This window comes from Mesoplodon densirostris, chromosome 9 (assembly GCF_025265405.1).
Source record: "Mesoplodon densirostris isolate mMesDen1 chromosome 9, mMesDen1 primary haplotype, whole genome shotgun sequence".
Classification (NCBI taxonomy): domain Eukaryota; kingdom Metazoa; phylum Chordata; class Mammalia; order Artiodactyla; family Ziphiidae; genus Mesoplodon; species Mesoplodon densirostris.
This window is the reverse complement of record NC_082669.1, coordinates 80845041-80865762: the sequence shown is the minus strand read 5'-3', so window position 1 is coordinate 80865762 and position 20722 is coordinate 80845041. Positions and strand designations below refer to the sequence as shown.

The 20722-nt window shown below is 40.2% G+C and overlaps 1 protein-coding gene across 1 annotated transcript in view; it reads right to left on the bottom strand.

Annotated features, from left to right (window-relative positions):
* Nucleotides 1-20722, bottom strand: part of MET (MET proto-oncogene, receptor tyrosine kinase) — a 129839-nt gene that overhangs the window by 92335 nt on the left and 16782 nt on the right. The window contains exon 2 of the mRNA XM_060108712.1: nt 1616-2832. Within this exon, the coding sequence (XP_059964695.1) occupies nt 1616-2818 (1203 nt within the window). The 5' untranslated portion in view covers nt 2819-2832. The remainder of the gene's footprint in view (nt 1-1615; nt 2833-20722) is intronic.

Here is a 20722-nt window from a genome sequence, read left to right as displayed (position 1 = left end):
GTAGACTCTTTTTTAAACCTGTTTCTGAAGCAATTCATTGGATGCAGGAAAAATGTTTTCTCTGAAATGCTATTAATATTACACTTTTATGTCTTAATTCCCAGGTTTCTGAAAGTCTTTTTGTTTCCTTTCATTCTTTGTCTTTTCCAGTGAGGAAAAGGGACAGCCTCATGAGCAATCCCATTGCTTCTTACAGATTTTGCAACATATATTAAATGTATTCAGGGAGAAATAAGTCTTGGTTGGGATATATATGTATGTATATTATGTATATTCATAGACTTTTGAGAGAGAAGAAAGTTATGTCTTTAGTTCACTAAAAGATGGATTAATTTTCTCAGAAGCATTTTTCTAACTTTATAAATAAATTACTTAGAGTTTCCATCTGGAGAAGTATCCTAGACATTTCAGCAAAAGTGAAACAAACGTTTCTGAATTATTATGCCCTTGTTATCCATCTGCAAATTATATACTTTCTTTTATCAAGGACATGTTTAATGTTCTTCCTGCTTGCAATTACAACCTTTACCACTTAGAGTGAAAACTGCTAGAGTAAGTGAGATGTACATTTTCAAAGTCAAATTGTCTTTAGAAAAGCTATAGAATTTGTTCATCCAGTTATGATCACTAGTGGTCATTATGTTAGGAGGCATAACCAGGTCTGTATGTTCAAATCTGGGTCCCCACCAAGAAAGCCCAAGGCCACAGTGGACTCCCAGTCTGATGTTCTTCCTCTAGCACCAAATGATCTGAGGACTAGCAGGATAAATCCTCTGGGTATAGCTGGTAGCCTTTACTATATCTAAATCAAAGCAATAAAGAATTTCCCTAACAATCCCAGGGAAAATATCATTTCATGTAAGTACAAATAATCATCAATCAAGAATATTTATATCTATAAATATCAAATGCCAACCAGGTAAAAAGCAACAAATTAGAACTTGGTAGACACATGCCCATTCAAGCACAAAGTTTATGTATTGAAGTCAAGATCCAAAGTATGGATTTGAGAGCAAAAATTTCCTCTGTAGTTTTCTAATTTATTCAGAGAGGTATATTAGTGCATTTAAAAATGTTTAATTTATCAACATTTTAGAAGAGATTTTTTTGTTTGTTTTTAGTGAAGTTTCTTTAAGTAATGCCAAGAATAGAGACTGTTCATTCATACATCAGTGAGCGAATGGGTTCTCATAAAAAAAAAAAAAAAAGCCTTCAAAACCTACAAATTAAGCATCTTATCCTAAATGTTGTAAAGACTCAATAATTGTGTTTTACAGGAATTGCTGTTGTGTTAAACTTTATGTACATCTGACCAGAACTACTAAAGCTGATATGAGAAACAAGGTTAATAATCTGAAAAATACTGGCAAACCTGTAAACCCAAATCGTAAAAATATTTTATATTTTCTTTTAGTTAGCACATTAACTTTTTCTCAAGCTATGATTCTACCTTTAAATGAAGATTCAATTTCTAAATTTTCTTAGAGAGAATTTGCAAATATTTGGATAAAGACCATTTATCAAGCACCAAAAAGCCCTTTATAGTCTCTTCTAGACTGATACCTATTCTGACTTGTACCTCATAATTTGTAAGTAGGGAACCTGTACGACTTACCCTATTGAAGCAGTGTTCGTGGTTGGGGCCATAAAAATGCTGGAGACATCTCACATTGTTTTTGTTGACGATCTTGTTGAAGAACTCATTGACATATTTGACAGGGAACGCACAGACAGCAGAGCGATTCATTGGTTCGACAGAATCTGGTTTGCTTTGTGCAAACACCCCGTACAGAATGTCATCATTCAGGTTGGCACCTATTTGCTTAGCAAGCTGGGTCCCAGGCTTACTGACATATGCAGCTTGGAGAATATTAAATACTTCCTCCCTTGTGGATCTCTTTCTTCTCTTTTCTGTGAGAATACACTCCAGAGGCATTTCCATGTACGAATGCAAACCAGAGTCTACAGAACAGAACCTGATTATTCTTGTGTGAAAAGTCTGAGCATCTAGAGTTTCCCGTTGGACCGTCAAAAAGTAAATAAAATGGTTGCTTTCAAAGGCGTGGACATACTTAATGGGGTAGGAATCTCGGAACTCAGGTAGAACATCAATATAGGATTGGTCTGTCAAAAACTTAAAACCATCTTGCGTTTCCTTTAGCCTTCTCACAGATATCGAATGCAATGAATGATCTGGAAGGTAAGAAGAATTTATGGTATTGCCCACGAAGAAGTTGATGAATCGATCCTTTTCAGACAGCAGGACTTTGGTTCCCAGGGCACTCACCACACAGTCAGGACATTGGCTGGGCTCTTCGTCTGCCTGTGGAGAGTACATGCAATGAACCTCCGACTGTATGTTAGCAGTATTGTCAGGTGGAAGGACGTGTCGCTGGCAGGTCCCTCTGTGGACACTGCCGCAGCTAATGAGTTGGTCATCATAGTACGTGTCAACAAGCAGAGCCATGTTGATGTTATCTTTCCAAACGCCACCTGATGAATTGGCTTTGTGGCTGCAGTTCTGACATGGGAAACAATCTGGGTGTTCCAGCACAGGCCCAGTCTTGTACTCAGCAACCTTCTGAAGGTCTTTGTCATTTAAAACGTAAAGGTAGTTAATGGCACCGAGGTAAATGTGATGCTTGTGTGAAACGACATTCTGAATGGGTGTTTCTGCTGTGAAGTTAGGAAGCTGATACTGCATGTTCACATTCATCTTGGACTTTACTAGTGCCTCTTTACACTCCCCATTGCTCTTCTGGACCAAGGTAAACAGAAGCACAAGGATGCCAGGTGCAAGCACAGCAGGGGCCTTCATGGTGAGAAGTTTATCTGCCAAAACATGTTCAAGGCAAGAGCAGTTTAGTTGTCATTAGAAACAAAGAAGAAGAAACTGAAAGAATTATACCAGTTAAACTATTAGAAACAAATCTTCCTAACTGGAATTTTTACATTGAGTGCAAACAAAAAACTCTAGCTGGTTTCACATAAAGATGCATTGTGCAGTTGGACATGACTCTACATAGTTTAATTTTAGAACTCAAGCCATGAACAAGTAATTTTAGAGAACCATTATGAGATGCAAACAATGCTCTGTATTAAGAACGACAGCAACTAGGTTAGCCTCATTCAGCAGCGAAGTCAGAAAAATAGCAAACTTCTTTCTTAACTTCTTGCTGGTTGTTTAATATGGTTTAATATCTGTGGTTAATGACTAGGTTGATATTTAAACTTTCTCAGTTAGTCAAGTAAAGGAATTGTGGTTCAGATTCATTTATTCTACAAGTCACAGCAGGCATTGTTTCCTTGGGAGCATGTAGAATTACTAGGCTAAATTTAGCTTCCTTTTGGAAGAAAACAATCATAAATTCTAGACGCAATATGATCACATGCTGTTTATAGGATTTTGTGTGCAGAGAAAAGGTATGGCTATAATTTGGCTATAATTAACCTATTGTTTTGGATAGACAAATGTAAGATCACTAGGAATGTAAAAACAGAAAGCTAAAAATGTATAAGATAAAATATAATCTTTAGGACTAAAGTCCTAGAGTTATTTCTCAGGGAAAAACAACATATTGTTCGTTACCAAGTCAAAAGTTATTTAGTTAAAAGAACATTATTTTAACATTCCTTTGTATGCACACGGACAGTATTTCTACTAGGAAGCATGAATGGATTTATTATTCAGGTTTTAAAAAGTTAAGGTGCACAAGTTATAAACATTGTGAGTTCTACGTATAACAGCTATAGGCAGGGTTGGAAAAGAAAGGCCTTAGAGAAATAGAAACCAAATAGTTATTACTTCTTTCCCCCTTTTGAAAAAATGCATAATTATGACAGGACAAAGGGAGCCTCTAAAAACATACTGGGCATTGTAACTATGCCAAAGACTAACTCTAGGTCCACAAAAACACAATAGAATTCACTGTGCACGGCTCTGTGCTTACACTATGGGAAATGGGACATGGCGCTTACCCTTCAGTGAACTTACAATGGGGTTGAGAGATAATACATATATGTAAATTACTATAATACATAGTATTATAATTTCCTGTATAGCAAAAACCAAACGCTAAAAGCATCAAGAGAGGAAGGCATGGCCTGTACTTAGGATTACTATGATCATGAGAAATATGGACAAGTCCAATACGTTTCAGGTCCAGAAGACAAGGACAATGCCTGTTTGGTTCATCACTCTATCTCAAGGACTTGATATAGAACCTAGAACAGAGTAGGTGTTCAATAAATATATGTTGAATAAATGAGTGAATAAAAACTAAACAATAAGTTCAAAGTCACAGAACAGATAAGTGTAGTAGCCAGAGCTTAAAACCAAATTTACTGACTCCAAAATCAAAGATAAATTTACCCTACCAAACTGATAGGAATTACAGGCATTATTTAAGAGGTAATAGAGAGTCATTGAAGGGTTTTGAGCTAGAGAGTCATATGAGCAAGGTTTTTTTTTTTTTTTTTTTTTTTTTTTTTTTTTTGCGGTACGCGGGCCTCTCACTGTTGTGGCCTCTCCTGTTGCAGAGCACAGGCACCAGACGTGCAGGCTCAGCGGCCATGGCTCATGGGCCTAGCCGCTCCGTGGCATGTGGGATCTTCCCAGACCAGGGCACGAACCCGTGTCCCCTGCATCGGCAGGCGGACTCTCAACCGCTGCGCCACCAGGGAAGCCCTGAGCAAGGTTTTACTCTAGGAAGATTGATCTGGAGGAAAAGTGGTTTAGAGCAGGGAGAACCTGGCAATGAGAAGACCGGATGACAGGCATCAGAGCCCATAACCAGGTAATAATAAGGGCCAGAAGCAAGATGGTGGCCCCAAGAATAGAAAGGAAGGGATGAATGAGAGACATATTTGAATAAATAAGATTTGACACCTAAATTGGTGGAACACAAAAGAGAAGGTAAAGATAAGCAGCGTCATCTGGGAAAAAGTGGAACAAGTTACAAACTAGGGTAGTTGGTAGGAGGAAGTTAGGTTAAGATCAAGGAATATGATAAGCTGGTTTTAAACATGTTGAGTTTGATGTGTTATTGAGAAATGAGTGAAAGCATTCTACTACAGGAATGACTAGTAGGTTTTACATTGTTTCCAGCAAGCAGGTTATCTGGAGTAAGTGAAGAATGAAGATTCCAAGCAGACAGCATATGTGCCAAGCAATAGAGGCCAATAATGAGAAGAATTTTGAGGAGAAGCCTGCTCTTGCTGGGAAAGTGGCACGATTGGTCTTGGGTGAGGTAATATCCATCTTAGATGAGACAGAGGCAAGTAGAAGCATAAGTGCCAAGTATCTGCCATCTGTGCATTAGAAAGAATGAAACTTCAGAACTTGATCTTAGTGGGGCAACTGGGATTCTAGTTGGAATAGAAATAAACTTTGCATGTTATCTGCACAGAGGGGATGGTTAAAACCAAGAAAGAGTATGTTCATGGAGGGATAAGGTGAAGGAAGAGAAGACAAATGAACCAGATCTCGGAGAATACGCACATTGGAGAAACTAGTGAAGGAATCAAGGAAGGTAAGTTAGTTCAGAGAGGCATCATGGGAGCCAAAATTGCACTGTGTCACAGAAGGCAGGTGAGGGCCTCAGGAAGGTGGATGTAATCCACACAAAAACTCCTTGTTGACCTTTACAAGAGTAGTTTCAGCAGATTCAACAGTGGTATCAGACCACTAAATTGCAAGGGTATGTGTGATGAGGAAGTAGAATGTTTGTCAAAGCAAAGGACAAGCAGAAGGCAATATCAGGGTTGAGAGGACTTTAAGTTGCAGGAAAGACATACACTTATTTGTAGGTCTCTTTTTCTTCTACTAATGTTTGTTGGGTATCTACTAAAGGCCAGGCACTGTGGTAGGTCTGGGAACCCAGAAACACGGTACCTTTCCCAGGAAGCTCACAGTCACTTGGTGGAGGCAACGGGTTGACAGAAATTATGGCAATGTGTAGGAAGGGCAGCCAACCAGACTGGAAATGAGGCTAGTGCTGAGTCTTGAAGGAGGATGAGGAATGGAAATTCCTAGTGGAAGAGCAGTTTGTGCAAAGATACAGTGGCAGGAGAGAGCATATGATACAATCAGGAAACATGCAGGTAGATGGGCCTAGAGAGAAGCGGGGAAAACAAAAAGAGCAAATGAGGGAGATAAAAATTGTTCGATCAACATTCCAAGGGATCAAAAAGAGGCATTTCCAAGAGCCCTGAAACATAAGAGAAGTCACTTTTTCTGAGACAGCAGGAGAAGATGAGAAGTCACATAAAGATACAGGGACATTTAAGGAGTTCAGGGAATATGATCTCAATGTTCTAAAAAACAAATTGGGGTATATGACCATCTGCTGAAATTGATGGTTACAGAGGAGTGACCAGGGACTTCAGGGTAAAGGAGGAGGTTTAGAATATCTACAGCAGGGTGTGCAAACTGAGGTCAGCAAGAAAGAAAGGATTGTATAGTAGCTCTGAGGGCTTCCCGAAGACACAATGTATATGACTTCCTCTTCATATTCATGAGATATGGAAGAAACCCAAGAAAGAAGGTCAAGGACACAATGATTTTCAGGATCCAAATGAAGACATCTGATTGAGGATATAGGCTTTAAAGGCTACAAAAGTATAGTTGGACCAGAGGGCAAAGCAGTACTTCAGTAAGGTATAAACCATATAATAAAAATAACAATAACTTGTATTGAGTGTTTACCACGTGCCAGGCATTCTGCTAAACTCTCTGATATACTCTTTGTAAACACCCTGCGAAGTAGGAAGTATTATTATTCTCCATTTCTAGATGAGCAAACTTGCCAAAAGTCACACAGAACCAGATTCAATCCCATGTCTGCCCGACAGGAATCTCTGTCCGGGATGTTGAATGCTTCACTAATACTGGAGCAGCTTCCTGAGCTAAGAGGGAGAGTGCACTGGAGCAGAAGTTAGACAGAGCTCTGGTTCTGGCCCTTTCCCTCTCTAGCTGCATGACTTTAGGCAATTCATTCAACTCTGATTCCCAGGGTCCAATAGCCTCACATGACTGCTTTAAGTATCAAAAAGATATCTTATCTTTGAAAGCACTTTGTTACATAGTGTATACGTGTGTGTGTGTGTGTGTGTATATATATACACACTTATACATATATAACTATATGATTGTTATCTATGTGCATATGTATGTATATATATATATATATGCATAAACTTGCTGTTTTTGAATGTAAGTCTCACTATTTTAAAGGATACTAGAAAATTTTTGGCACTGGTAGGGGGAATAACAAGGAGTAGAAGAAAAGGATTTGGGAGAAGTTGTTCTATTACAAGACAAATACAAACTCAAACTCCAAGTATGTGTCTAAACCTTCTAGAATACATTATGCAGAAAAATTAAATGCACTTCTCAAAATGGTATCAGTATCCTCTGAAATTGGGAACATTAGCCTAATACATAATTTATCACTGTATTTTCTCTAGGAAAAATAATACGGGAAGAAAATAAACTATCATTGTCAAAAGAAAAAAAAGCATTACAACCAATTTGCATCTTAGTTGATGCCCATTAATGCAGTGTGGAGCGAGAATGACTTTTTTCTTCTAGGCTTTTTGAGGGAACCTTCAAAATGATCTTAAAAAAAAAAATCTGAGGTATTATGTTTAAAAAATAAGGTTCCTATCTGAAGGTTCGTACATGTCTTTCATGGTACTAAACCTCAATTAACTAGAATCCAAGAAAATGTACAAATTGCTATCTCATTTGATGAGATGGCAAATCATAAGAAAACCAGTAGGGAAGGAGAAAAATTTTTTCTATTTAAGGAAAAAACCCTGCAGAATAACCCTGGAGTTAGTAACCCAGTCTCCTATACTTTCTTCATATTCTCTTGATAGCAAATGGTGATGCCATTTTTCAGGTTGAGAAATCAAAGAAATGTTAATTAAAAAATTTTTTTTTATTAAAGCAAAAATATAGGACTAGGACCCATTGTCAACAACAGAATTTTTAATTAAAATATGGGTTCTGTTTAATCCTCAGATGAGAAAACTTAAATATCCTGTTTTATTAATCATTCCAATTAATTGAGGCCCTTCCCCGTTAACAATGGTGTGTGTTGGTCAGATTAGATCTTCTCCAGGAAATGTTTGTGTCCCTCACAAGGAATGGAGGAATACTTTTGGAAATATCTGTTGCTGAGCTATGCACACTGATGATACTGCCAGTTAACTGAGTGACAGCTGAGTGATCAAGTGCACAGGCTCTGGAGACAGACTGCAGGGTGTGAATCCATTCACTGTCTGTGTGACCTTTGATAAATTTTTCTGAGCATCTATTTTCTCATTTGAAATATCGGAGTGATTACAGTGCCTGTCTCACTTATGATGGTTACTCTGAGGATTCAATGAGTTAATGAACATAAACCACTAGGAGCAGTGCTTGGCACAATAAATATTCTCTATTATTACTTGTTCATGCCCTCAACAAATAGTTTTTGAGCATGTACTGTGTTCCAGATACTGTGCAGAAGATATGAAAATAAATAAAACTTTCTAATTGTGAGATGAAGAGGCAGACAAACAGACTACAGTTTAAACTCAACATGGAAATGTCTATGGGAGCCCCTCAAGGGGAACTTACCCAGGCTAAGGGAGTCAGGCAGGTTTACTAATCAATCAGTCATAGTCCTTTCCTCACAATGCATTCCCAATACTGAAGCTCAGCATGGCGGGAGAGTGGGGTGGAAACCTGAGTTTTGGTTGTAGCAGTGCAGCTAAATGGTTGTATGACCCAAAGCCAGTCACCCAACTCCTTTGGCCTTAGCTGCTTTCTTATTTGTAAAATTACAGTGTTGAACAAGTTGTGTGCTGGAGGCCCCTGGAACCAGCTAATGACGGCTTAGCGTACGCATGTCTTCCCAACTCGTGTTCAGTGACCTCATCTTGGTTGCTTGAATCGGCCTTGGTGGGAGTATTTACCCCATAGAAGTTGGCAAACACTAAAAATCAGGGCTTATTTCCCCCCGGAGGGACGGTTATTAAATACTTACAAGCATACCCCTGGGTTGAACCAATGAATGCTGAAGTATTTTCCAACTCCAATAATTTTCAGCTCTGAGATTGTTTTTTCTACGTTTTACTCCAATGCCATTGAACTGGCATATATTGCTTTCTCTTCTCTATCTATATCATCTGCCAGATCAGGCTGTGTGAGCAATTTTAATATTTATATTGGGAGTGACTCCAGAACTACTTTCATCTTTTATATATTTTTGCCTTGATACATTTATTCCTGTGATGTGCTTGGATCAGGCTTTCAATATAAAATGTCTTTTTACTGTTTGTTTTTTCTTCCTTTCTTTCTGAAACAGTGCTGGCCATTTAACCAACTTTGAGTTCCTTACTAAAAGGAACACGTAAAGATGATTCAAACAGACTGACTAATTCATTCTCTTAAAATGTCATGCACATAGCAGGTGAAACTGAATCACTCATAAAACATTTCTGTATTTCTTTTCAGTTGATAGTTAAGATAAGCTCACTGGCAAAACATTTCCTGGGAGTGATTATCTCAGTGGCACCTTGGTCATTAAACTATTGGTATTTAGGGGTATTTCCTTTAAAGAGGGCTGCTCTATTAGCTACAAATACCAGCTTAACCTAATGGCAAGACCACATACTCAACTCTGTCTGCCATCCATCTACCTCTAGTTTTCTCATTTAACTAGCTTATATTGGGCTTTTCATGCCCTAGAAACCTAGAAATACATTTAATTCTCTAAGAGTTAGTGAGTAATTACCTGTGCCTATCACCACTACTACTGTCACCATCATTGTCCTCATCAACAAAAATCTGTCTCAAAGCATATACCTGTGTGGCAAGCAAGTACTGATGGCTCATGAAAAAACACAACAGGTGTCATGGAATAGGTTTTTAAAAGAGAGGGACTTTCAAAACTTTGACATGGGTAACTCTGCTTTCCTTAGGAACTGATTTTTCTTAGAAATCATAATATTTTATAACTATATAGATAGTACTTTATAGTTTACAAGATGCTGTCAACTACATCATCTCTTCTAATCTGAATGTTTTCTTAGAAGGTAAGCATTACTCCCATGTTTTCAGGGTAAACTGTTTCAGGGGAAACTCCCATGTTTTCATGACAAAACTGAGATTCAAAGAGGATAAAATATTATGTAAAATATGACAAACATGCAAGCTAGTTCTTATAAGTGTATTTCTAATTTTTTTAAGTATGATGCTTATTTGAGCTGTTTCAAATTATTTGCATTTCCTGGAAAAGATTTTTGTTCTAAAGGCAAAATATTTTGAAAGCTTTTTCTGCATTTACCTGCCCAGCCCCTGCTCTACTACTGGCAACTCTTTTGAAAACTCTCCCCTATCTAATGGGGCTGTCAACCACCTGGCTTATCTCTTCCCCACAAGGTGAGCTTGCAAAGAAGGCTGGCCTTTTAGTGAATTCTATTCCTTTGGCCCAGAGCTTGGACAAGGGTGAACATGTGACTAAAGTAAGGCCAACCAGGGTCTTTGGGGGTTTAATATAGATACTGGGAGGGGACCTCTCTCCCTCAAAAATCACTAGCACTAAGGATGATATTAACTTGTACTGTCTGATGACCATCTTTGTCACTGTGTGGAGAAAGCCTGCCTGAGCATGAAAGTGACCCAAGAGGCAGGGGATCCTGGACATCGAGAAAGGCAGGCCACTAATGCTATTGTGCAAGCATCTGCATCCACCATGTCTTCAGCTAATGAGAAACAGTAAATTTTTCCTTTCCTCCTTTCTTTCTCTTTCTTTTTTCCATCAACAGTTTCATTGTGATTATTAAAAAGATTTTAATTAATTAATTTTTAAAATTAGTTAATTTATTTTTGGCTGCTTTGGGTCTTCGTTGCTGCACACGGGCTTTCTCTAGTTGCGGCGAGCAGGGGAGCTACTCTTCGTGTGGTGCGCAGGCCTCTCATTGCAGTGGCTTCTCTTTGTTGTGGAGCACGGGCTCTAGGACTGAGGGCTTCAGTAGTTGCAGCACGTGGGCTCAGTAGTTGTGGTTCACGGGGTCTAGAGTGCAGGCTCAGTAGTTGTGGCGCACGGGCTTAGTTGCTCCGCAGCATGTGGGATCTTTCCGGGCCAGGGCTCGAACATGTGTCCCCTGCGTTGGCAGGTGGATTCTTAACCACTGCTCCACTAGGGAAGCCCTTCATTGTGATCCTTTCATTCCTTGTGCCTGAAAGTCCTGACTAAACAACGTCCACTCGGAGATTCTACAAACTTGTGAATTCAAACACAAAGTCAAGTGCATAAAAGCAACTTTATGTAAAATATTCAAGTAATTGGCAAAGACAGTTTATTTACTTGAATAATTTCTCTAAATATTTCACTTTGCATTTGGAGATAAACCTACTAGTTACAATTTCTGAGGTGCGGGCTTCCCTGGTGGCGCAGTGGTTGAGAGTCCGCCTGCCGATGCAGGGGACACGGGTTTGTGCCCCAGTCCAGGAAGATTCCACATGCCGTGGAGTGGCTGGGCCCGTGAGCCATGGCCGCTGAGCCTGCGTGTCCGGAGCCTGTGCTCCGCAACGTGAGAGGCCCACGTACAGCAAAAAAAAAAAAAAAAAAAAAAAGTTTCTGAGGTGCTACACTAGCTTTCTTCTGCTCTATAGTTTCAAATTCTTCTACAATATTTACTTAACATAATCTCAAGATAGAGATAATGTATCTAAGTGAAGAGTCGAAATATAAAAACTAGAAAACATTTCAATCCTGCTTATAAGTGTATAAAAGGGATTTATGATGATGGAAAATGGCCGAGGCCCCGTATTAAGGAAACTGCAGTCATAAAAACAGTCATGGCTAAATTCTCCAGGAGGACTTGCCAGAGTGAAATCCTAAGGAAAATTCTTAGCCCTTTCTACATTTATATTATTTCCATTAATTTGAAAAGTAGGCCCATAAAAACAAAGCTAAGGAAAGAAGATCCCAGTAGGAGATTCCTGATGACATTTAAAGTTCTGTATTTATAAACACTCACTGCTTATGTAGAGTCATATTATATCACATAATATTAATCAAATATTTGTGAGCTCCCATTGCATACCATGCCCTTGTCTAAATACTGAGAGTTTCTACCCTCAAAAAGTATACAGTCTGTGGATTTGAAGATAGCAAGATAAATGCTAAAAATCTAAATATGTAACCTAAATTGAAAAGTGACAGATCTACTAGGCTGTTAAGAAAGCAAATTTTTTTTTTTTTTTTTTTTTTTTTTCTGCTGTACGCGGGCCTCTCACTGTTGTGGCCTCTCCCATTGTGGAGCACAGGCTCCGGACGCGCAGGCTCAGCGGCCGTGGCTCACGGGCCCAGCTGCTCCGCGGTATGTGGGATCTTCCCAGACCGGGGCACGAACCCGCATCCCCTGCATCGGCAGGCGGACTCTCAACCACTGCGCCACCAGGGAAGCCCAAGAAAGCAAATTTTAAAACATGCCTTGTTCAACATTTGATTCCTAGGCCTAAAGCTTTAACACTTAGTGTTATTATCATCAAAAAACCTAAGCTGGGCTTCCCTGGTGGCGCAGTGGTTGAGAGTGCGCCTGCCAATGCAGGGGACACGGGTTCGTGCCCTGGTCTGGGAAGATCCTACATGCCGCAGAGCGGCTGGGCCCGTGAGCCATGGCTGCTGGGCCTGCGCGTCCGGAGGCTGTGCTCCGCAACGGGAGAGGCCACAACAGTGAGAGGCCCACGTACCGCAAAACAAAAACAAAAACAAAAAAACCTAAGCTGACTTTAGAAAGATAAAACAATACATGTCAAAAATCCCTTCTAATGTAGCCAGACACTACCTTGACAATGATTTCTAACAGTAAGTCAAAAGGACAGAAGAAGTCTTCAGGGTTTTTCAGCCCACACAACTGCTCATTTATATGACCACATTTAAATGATTCAAAGTACCCATGAGTTAATCTTATGTCTAATATTTACAGACTAGTTTGCTTAACAACATTGTTCCTAATAACTCACAAGCCTTCTGGAGAACAGGTGGGTGTAGTGGAGAGAGTATGGGCTTTGGTGTCATCACACTGATGTGGTGTGAATCTGGGCTTTACCATTTACATACCTTCTGACTCTGAGTGTCAGTTTCTTCATCTAAAACATGGGGATAATAATGGTACACATCTGTGGGTTGGCCAGGAGGGTTAGAGATGAATTATGAGACATTGGCATTCAATTATGCAGCACACACTGGCAACCAATAAATGTAGCTATTATGCTTACCCTCCTAAGTTGTCTTAGCCAGTTTCTGCGTACCTTCATCAAAAATGAGGAACTTGGCACAGTCCACTGGGTGAGCCCACTCCAAATACTTGCTGTTTCATCACCTTGGCCCTCTCATCTACAGTTTAAATAGTGTTATTTCTTATTTTCCCACCCTTTGGCCATCTTGTGGTTTTCCTCTAAAGCTGTTTCAAGCTCCTGAAGTCCTTCTTAAATTATCCTCCAAGAGATATGGGGATATATGTGTATGTATAGCTGATTCACTTTGTTATAAAGCAGAAACTAACACACCATTGTAAAGCAATTATACTCCAATAAAGATGTTAAAAAAAAATTGTCCTCCAAGATATGGTAGGTCCATGGTAAGGGCCTTCCACACTAACGAAAAACAACAGATAAGGAACCATTACTTTACCTCTTTAAAGAAGAGCAAACCCATGCCCCCACTGAGGTCTAGGAAATGAATATATAGGATGCTCAGTTAAATTTGAATTTCAGATAAACAATGAGTAAATTTTTTAGTATAAATATGTCCCATGAATGTATATGACAATATGAGTTGTAAGCAAATGGAGAAAAATAAGGGAACAATCACCCTTTTTACTAACAGAACTTAGACTGAAAATATTTTGGCCAAACCTATTTATCTGTTGGAGTAGAACTGTATTTTTAAGGTTTTTGTAGCACATGCATGTTGCAAAACTGCATATTTTTTGTTGTTGTTGCTGTTTTGATGCTGTGTGTCTAAAACATGCTGTTTTCAAAGTGATTATCAGGGTAACTGTTCCTAACAGGTGGTTTTAAATATCATGTGAAGGTACAACTATGTAAAAGGAAGTTTTTTTTTTTTTTACTGAAAATCAAGGAAAAGATTTGTGTGCTTGTAGAGAAAAGTTATAGTGTATACGGCAACCTGTCACTGACAATTTCTGAAACAGAAAAACTATTCCTATATTAATATGTATACTTTATTTATAATAAAAAGCTTATTAAAATTCATATATAGGTCGCTATAGGAGAAAACAAGTTAAACATGGTACAAAAATAATTTTCATGTGTTATAAATATTGTTTTAGCAGCTCCTCTAAACAATTACTCTTGATTATTATACAAATGTTGCTTCTTTGATAGATACCTAAATAGTGCTCTTATTCAGATTCTTATCTAATATTGTATCCCTTCTTCCAATAAACATTTTAAAAGTTGAAAATGACTGAATCATAGCACAAGAAAAAGCCAACATGCATTTTCTAGTTGTCAAACATGATCGAGATAATTGTCCAACTCTGATACAGTAACAGTAAAGATAAAAAGAACAGAATTCCATTATAGCTCAAGATTATCCCTCACACAGTCATAATCTGTTAGTAAATATCTTTGTCCTTTTAAGAATGGCTGAAAGTATTCAACTTCTGGGAAATAAGGATAAATGGACATTTGTTTTATCATTGTGCATATTGTAAGAAGTCCTGTTCAGAAAATACATTGAACTGTCAGTCTTGATTGATGGACAGGCTTTTGTCCCATTAATAAGCCGTAGGTCAGATAAGAATGTTTGACTGCCCTTGAAAATGTGAAGACTGAACTTTCAATGTTAAGAAAGTGCTAAGATTCTTGAAATCCTATAAAACTATTTTAAAATATTTTTCAGCCTAATGGATAGATGTAATTTTATAATTCAGATCGTGTAGAAGTGCTACCAGATTTTGTTCAATTAATCCAGGAACCCTGAATAACATGAATCCACAAATCACATTTGAGAAACATTTTTCTAACTACACAAAATTAAAATAAAATGAAAAAAAGCCTAGCAACCTCTTCCAGTTGCATTCAAATACAGGGTTTGAATAGGATAAACCTGACTGAATGGTCAGAATGTGAACCACAAAAGGGAGACACAGAGAGGAAGCCGGTACATCACTCATTAATAAATCCGACATTTCCCTCCCTCAGTGTTTGAAAATGTCCTCGGCATAAGGCACGGTGAATTCCAAATGGGAAGAACTGTGCTCAGGATTGAGTTTATATAACTGATCACTCTCCTCTGGTGTTACCCAAAGCAGAAATCAAATGGCTGCAGAGGAATGCTGGTGCTTAGTGGACCCCATTCGTATCATGGCCGCTGTCATGTAAAGAAAGAGAAATCAGCATCCAGGGAAAGAGAGAAAAAGAGGAGACACATGAAGATGCCAAAGGGCAGGCTGTGACCCTGAAATATGGAGTGGTCAAGCAAGGGGGGCGTTCTCCTCTAACACTATTTGTACCTAGCTCTTAGGGTGTGGCTGAATTTTACTTTGCTCACATCTGAGAACTTTTCTTGGAAATCAAAGTTAACAAGTAGACTCTGGCAGTGAAGTGAACTAGGGACCCTTTTCAAGGTGAATTTTGTTAGTATATGACATTTTCTTTTCAAGCAAAGTAGAAAAAAAAAACTTTTAGAAATCATGAAAATAGTATGAATGGAAGAAATAACAAAACTGGCCATATTTTGTATAGATGTGGATTCCTTGGATGAACATATGCAATTCTAACAGTGTTGAAAGAAAAATTAAAAGCACATAAATATCACTACGTTGAGATCAATATGTAATCAGAGAATAAAAGAACCAAATAAAACTTTCTACAAAAATCTTAAATACTTTAAAATGAATAAAGAACGCCAAGCAAAGCTATGCTTGTAAAAACAGAACAGTACAGAAAAATAAGTACAGAATCCAATATCTAAAACTCTGGATCCTTGAAAAATTGATAAACTAAAAGGTTAGGACAACTTAAAAACAACTGTGCTCAGGATTGCATTTATATAATGGATCAGTTCAAGGAAAAATAATCCAGGATGTGTGTGTGTGTTTGAGGGAGAGAGAGAAAAAGAAAGAGAGAAAACAGGGCAAGGCATTAAAAAGCTTTTTAACCATATAGGTGCTGCCCACTGGTTGGCAGTCCCAGCCTCCTGCCACACTGCCCTCTAGTTGTGCACTCCAGATGGGTGCATATCTCTGGAGGAATACAGGGAAGGAGAGCTAACTACAGCAGACAGAGGCAGGGCCAAGTAGTATCCTAGAGTGAAGATATTACTTTCAGGGTAAGCTGGAGTTGCTCAGGCACAGTGGAGACGAGACAGACACTCTGGACTGAGAGACCATACATGCAGGCACCTTGGGGAGAATGTGCAGGGCTGGTCAGGAAGCTGTAACTAGCACAGAGGTTATGTGGGCTGGGCTGGGTGTCGATGAAGCCGGAAGGTTAGGCTGAGGCATATCACAGAAAGTCTTATGCATCCTATTGAGGGGCCTGTACTCTTTCAGTAGTGGAGAGTCCCTGGGAGGTTTTAATCAGGACACGGAAACCAGAATACTTATAACTATATATTAGACAAATTTGGTGATAGTGTGGTGAGTGAACTGGAGGGGAAAGGAGCTAGAGGCCAGAAGACATAACGGAAGGTCACTGAATCTTCCAGGCACTAGAGGATGAAGACTTAACAATAGAGTGAAGACTCCCAGATCTGCATCCTCATCTCTTTAGCTCCAGAGAGTCCAGAAATCCATCTCTCAAGCATCAATTTTGTATGTTGAACAGCTATTCAAGACTAAATTTGACAAATGTTTATTGAGGAGCTAATATGTGCCAGGTGCTTGGGGGTACACCAGTAAACAAAACAAACGTTCCTGCTGTTGTGGAACTTACTCTGTAGCAGGTGCTCCAGACAACAAATACATAAAACAATTAAGTCTATCCTGTAGTGTATTAGAAGTTGATGAGTAAATGTTGGAAAAAATGCAGGGCTCCATGTGAAAAGTATTTATTCTATTTGTTAACTGTCCTCAACAAATGAAGAAGTTTCAGAATGTGAAAAAAGAGAAGCTGATGAGTGTTACAGGCAAAAAAAAAAAAAAAAAAAAAAGGCAGCATTGGGGGATCAAGAGTGCCTGGAGGGGAGGTGGTGGAAGAGGTCTGTAGCTTTGAAAAACTGGGAAGGGGGAGGAGCTTCAAGATGGTGGAAGAGTAAGACATGGAGATCACCTTCCTCCCAACAAATACACCAGAAATACATGTGGAACAACTTCTACAGAACACCTACTGAACGCTGGCAGAAGACCTCAGACCTCCCAAAAGGCAAGAACCTCCCCACCTACCTGGGTAGGGCAAAAGAAAAAAGAAAAAACAGAGATAAAAGAATAGGGATGGGACCTGAACTTCTGGGAGGGAGCTGTGAAGGAGGGAAGGTTTCCACACACTAGGAAGCCCCTTCGCGGGCGGAGACTGCGGGTGGCGGAGGGGGGAAGCTTCGGAGCCATGGAGGAGAGCGCAGCAACAGGGGTGCGGAGGGCAAAGCGGAGAGATTCCACACAGAGGATCGGTGCCGAGCAGCACTCACCAGCCCGAGAAGCTTGTCTGCTCACGCCGGGGCGGGCGGGGGCTGGGAGCTGAGGCTCGGGCTTCGGAGGTCAGATCTCAGGGAGAGGACTGGGGTTGGCTGCGTGAACACAGCCTGAAGGGGCTAGTGCACCACGGCTAGCCGGGACGGAGTCCGGGATAAAGTCTGGAGCTGCCAAAGAGGTAAGAGACTTTTTCTTGCCTCTTTGTTTCCTGGTGCGCTAGAAGAGGGGATTAAGAGCGCTGCTTAAAGGAGCTCCAGAGACAGGCGTGAGCTGCGGCTATCAGCGCGGACCCCAGAGACGGGCATGAGACGCTAAGGCTGCTGCTGCCGCCACCAAGAAGCCTGTGTGCAAGCACAGGTCAGTATCCACACCTCCCCTCCAGGGAGCCTGTGCAGCCCGCCACTGCCAGGGTCCCAGGAGCCAGGGACAACTACCCCGGGAGAACGCACGGCGCGCCTCAGGCTGGTGCAACGTCCCGCTGGCCTCTGCCGCCGCAGGCCCGTCCCGCATCCTTATCCGTCCCTCCCCCAGGCCTGAGTGAGCCAGAGACCCAGAATCAGCTGCTCCTTTAACCCCGTCCTGTCTGAGCGAAGAACAGACACCCTCAGGAGACCTACATGCAGAGGCGGGTCCAAATCCAAAGCTGAACCCCAGGAGCTGTGCGAACAAAGAAGAGAAAGGGAAATATCTCCCAGCAGCCTCAGGAGCAGCGGATTAAAGCTCCACAATCAAGTTGACGTACCCTGCATCTGTGGAATACCTGAATAGACAACGAGTCATCCCAAATTGAGGAGGTGGACTTTGGGAGCAATGATATACATATATCTTATTTTTTTTTCTCTTTTCCTCTTTTTGTGAGTATGTGTATGCTTCTGTATGTGATTTTGTCTGTATAGCCCTGCTTTTACCATTTGTCCTAGGGTTCTGTCTGTCTGCTTTTTTTTTCTTTTTTTAGTATAGTTTTTAGCACTTGTTATCATTGGTGGATTTCTTTGTTGGTTTGGTTGCTCTCCTCTTTCTTTTTTTTATTACTTAAAACATTTTTTTAATAATTACTTTTTATTTTTTATTTTAATAACGTTATTTTATTTTATTTTACCTTCTACTTTGTGTCTTTCTTTTTTTTCTCCCTTTTATTCTGAGCCGTGTGGATGACAGGCTCTTGGTGCTCCAGCCAGGCATCAGGGTGGTGCCTCTGAGGTGAGAGAGCCAACTACAGGACACTGGTCCACAAGAGCCCTCCCAGCTCCATGTAATATCAAACGGCGAAAGCTCTCCCAGAGATCTCCATCTCAACACCAACACCCAGCTTCACTCAACGACCAGTAACCTACAGTGATGGACACCCTATGGCAAACAACTAGCAAGACAGGAACACAACCCCATCCATTAGTAGAGAGGCGGCATAAAATCATAAGGCCACAGGCGCCCCAAAACACACCAGCAGATGTGGACCTGCCCACCAGAAAGACAAGATCCAGCCTCATCCACCAGAACACAGGCACTAGTCCCCTCCACCAAGAAGCCTACACAACCCACTGAACCAAGCTTAGCCACTGGGGACAGACACCAAAAACAAAGGGAACTATGAACCTGCAGCCTGCGAAAAGGAGACCCCAAACACAGTACGTTAAGCAAAATGAGAAGACAGAGAAACACACAGCAGATGAAGGAGCAAGGCAAAAACCCACCAGACCTAACAAATGAAAAGGAATTAGGCAGTCTACCTGTAAAAGAATTCAGAATAATGATAGTAAAGATGATCCAAAATCTTGGAAATAGAATGGAGAAAATACAAGAAACGTTTAACAAGGATCCAGAAGAACTAAATAGCAAACAAACAGTGATGGACAACACAATAAATGAAATTAAAAATTCTCTAGAAGGGATCAGTAGCAGAATAACTGAGGCAGAAGAACAGATAAGTGACCTGGAAGATAAAATAGTGGAAATAAATACTTCAGAGCAGAATAAAGAAAAAAGAATGAAAAGAATTGAGGACAGTCTCAGAGACCTCTGGGACAACATTAAACGCACCAACATTCGAATTATAGGGGTCCCAGAAAAAAAAGAGAAAAAGAAAGGGACTAAGAAAATATTTGAAGAGATTATAGTTGAAAAATTCCCTAATATGGGAAAGGAAATAGTTAATCAAGTCCAGGAAGCACAGAGAGTCCCATACAGGATACATCCAAGAAGAAACATGCCAAGACACATATTAATCAAACTATCAAAAATTAAATACAAAGAAAAAATATTAAAAGCAGCAAGGGAAAAACAAATAACACACAAGGGAATCCCCGTAAGGTTAACAGCTGATCTTTCAGCAGAAACTCTGCAAGCCAGAAGGGAGTGGCAGGACATATTTAAAGTGATGAAGGAGAAACACCTATAGCCAAGATTACTCTACCCAGAAAGGATCTCATTCAGATTTGATGGAGAAATTAAAACCTTTACAGACAAGCAAAGCTAAGAGAATTCAGCACCACCAAACCAGCTTTACAACAAATGCTAAAGGAACTTCTCTAGGCAGAAAACACAAGAGAAGGAAAGACCTACAATAACAAACCCAAAACAATTAAGAAAATGGTAATAAGAATATACATATCGATAATTCCTTAAATGTAAATGGATTAAATGCTCCAACCAAAAGACATAGACTGGCTGAATGGATAGATAAACAAGACCCGTATATATGCTGTCTACAAGAGACCCACTTCAGACCTAGGGACACATACAGACTGAAAGTGAAGGGATGGAAAAAGATATTCTGTGCAAATGGAAATCAAAAGAAAGCTGGAGGGCCTCCCTGGTGGCGCGGGTGGTTGGGAGTCCGCCTGCCGATGCAGGGGATGCGGGTTCGTGCCCCGGTCTGGGAGGATCCCATGTGCCGCGGAGCGGCTGGGCCCTTGAGCCATGGCCGCTGGGCCTGCGCGTCCGGAGCCTGTGCTCCGCAGCGGGGGAGGCCACGGCAGTGAGAGGCCCGCATACCGCAAAAAAAAAAAAAAAAAAAAAAAAAAAAAAAAAAGAAAGCTGGAGTAGCAATTCTCATATTAAACAA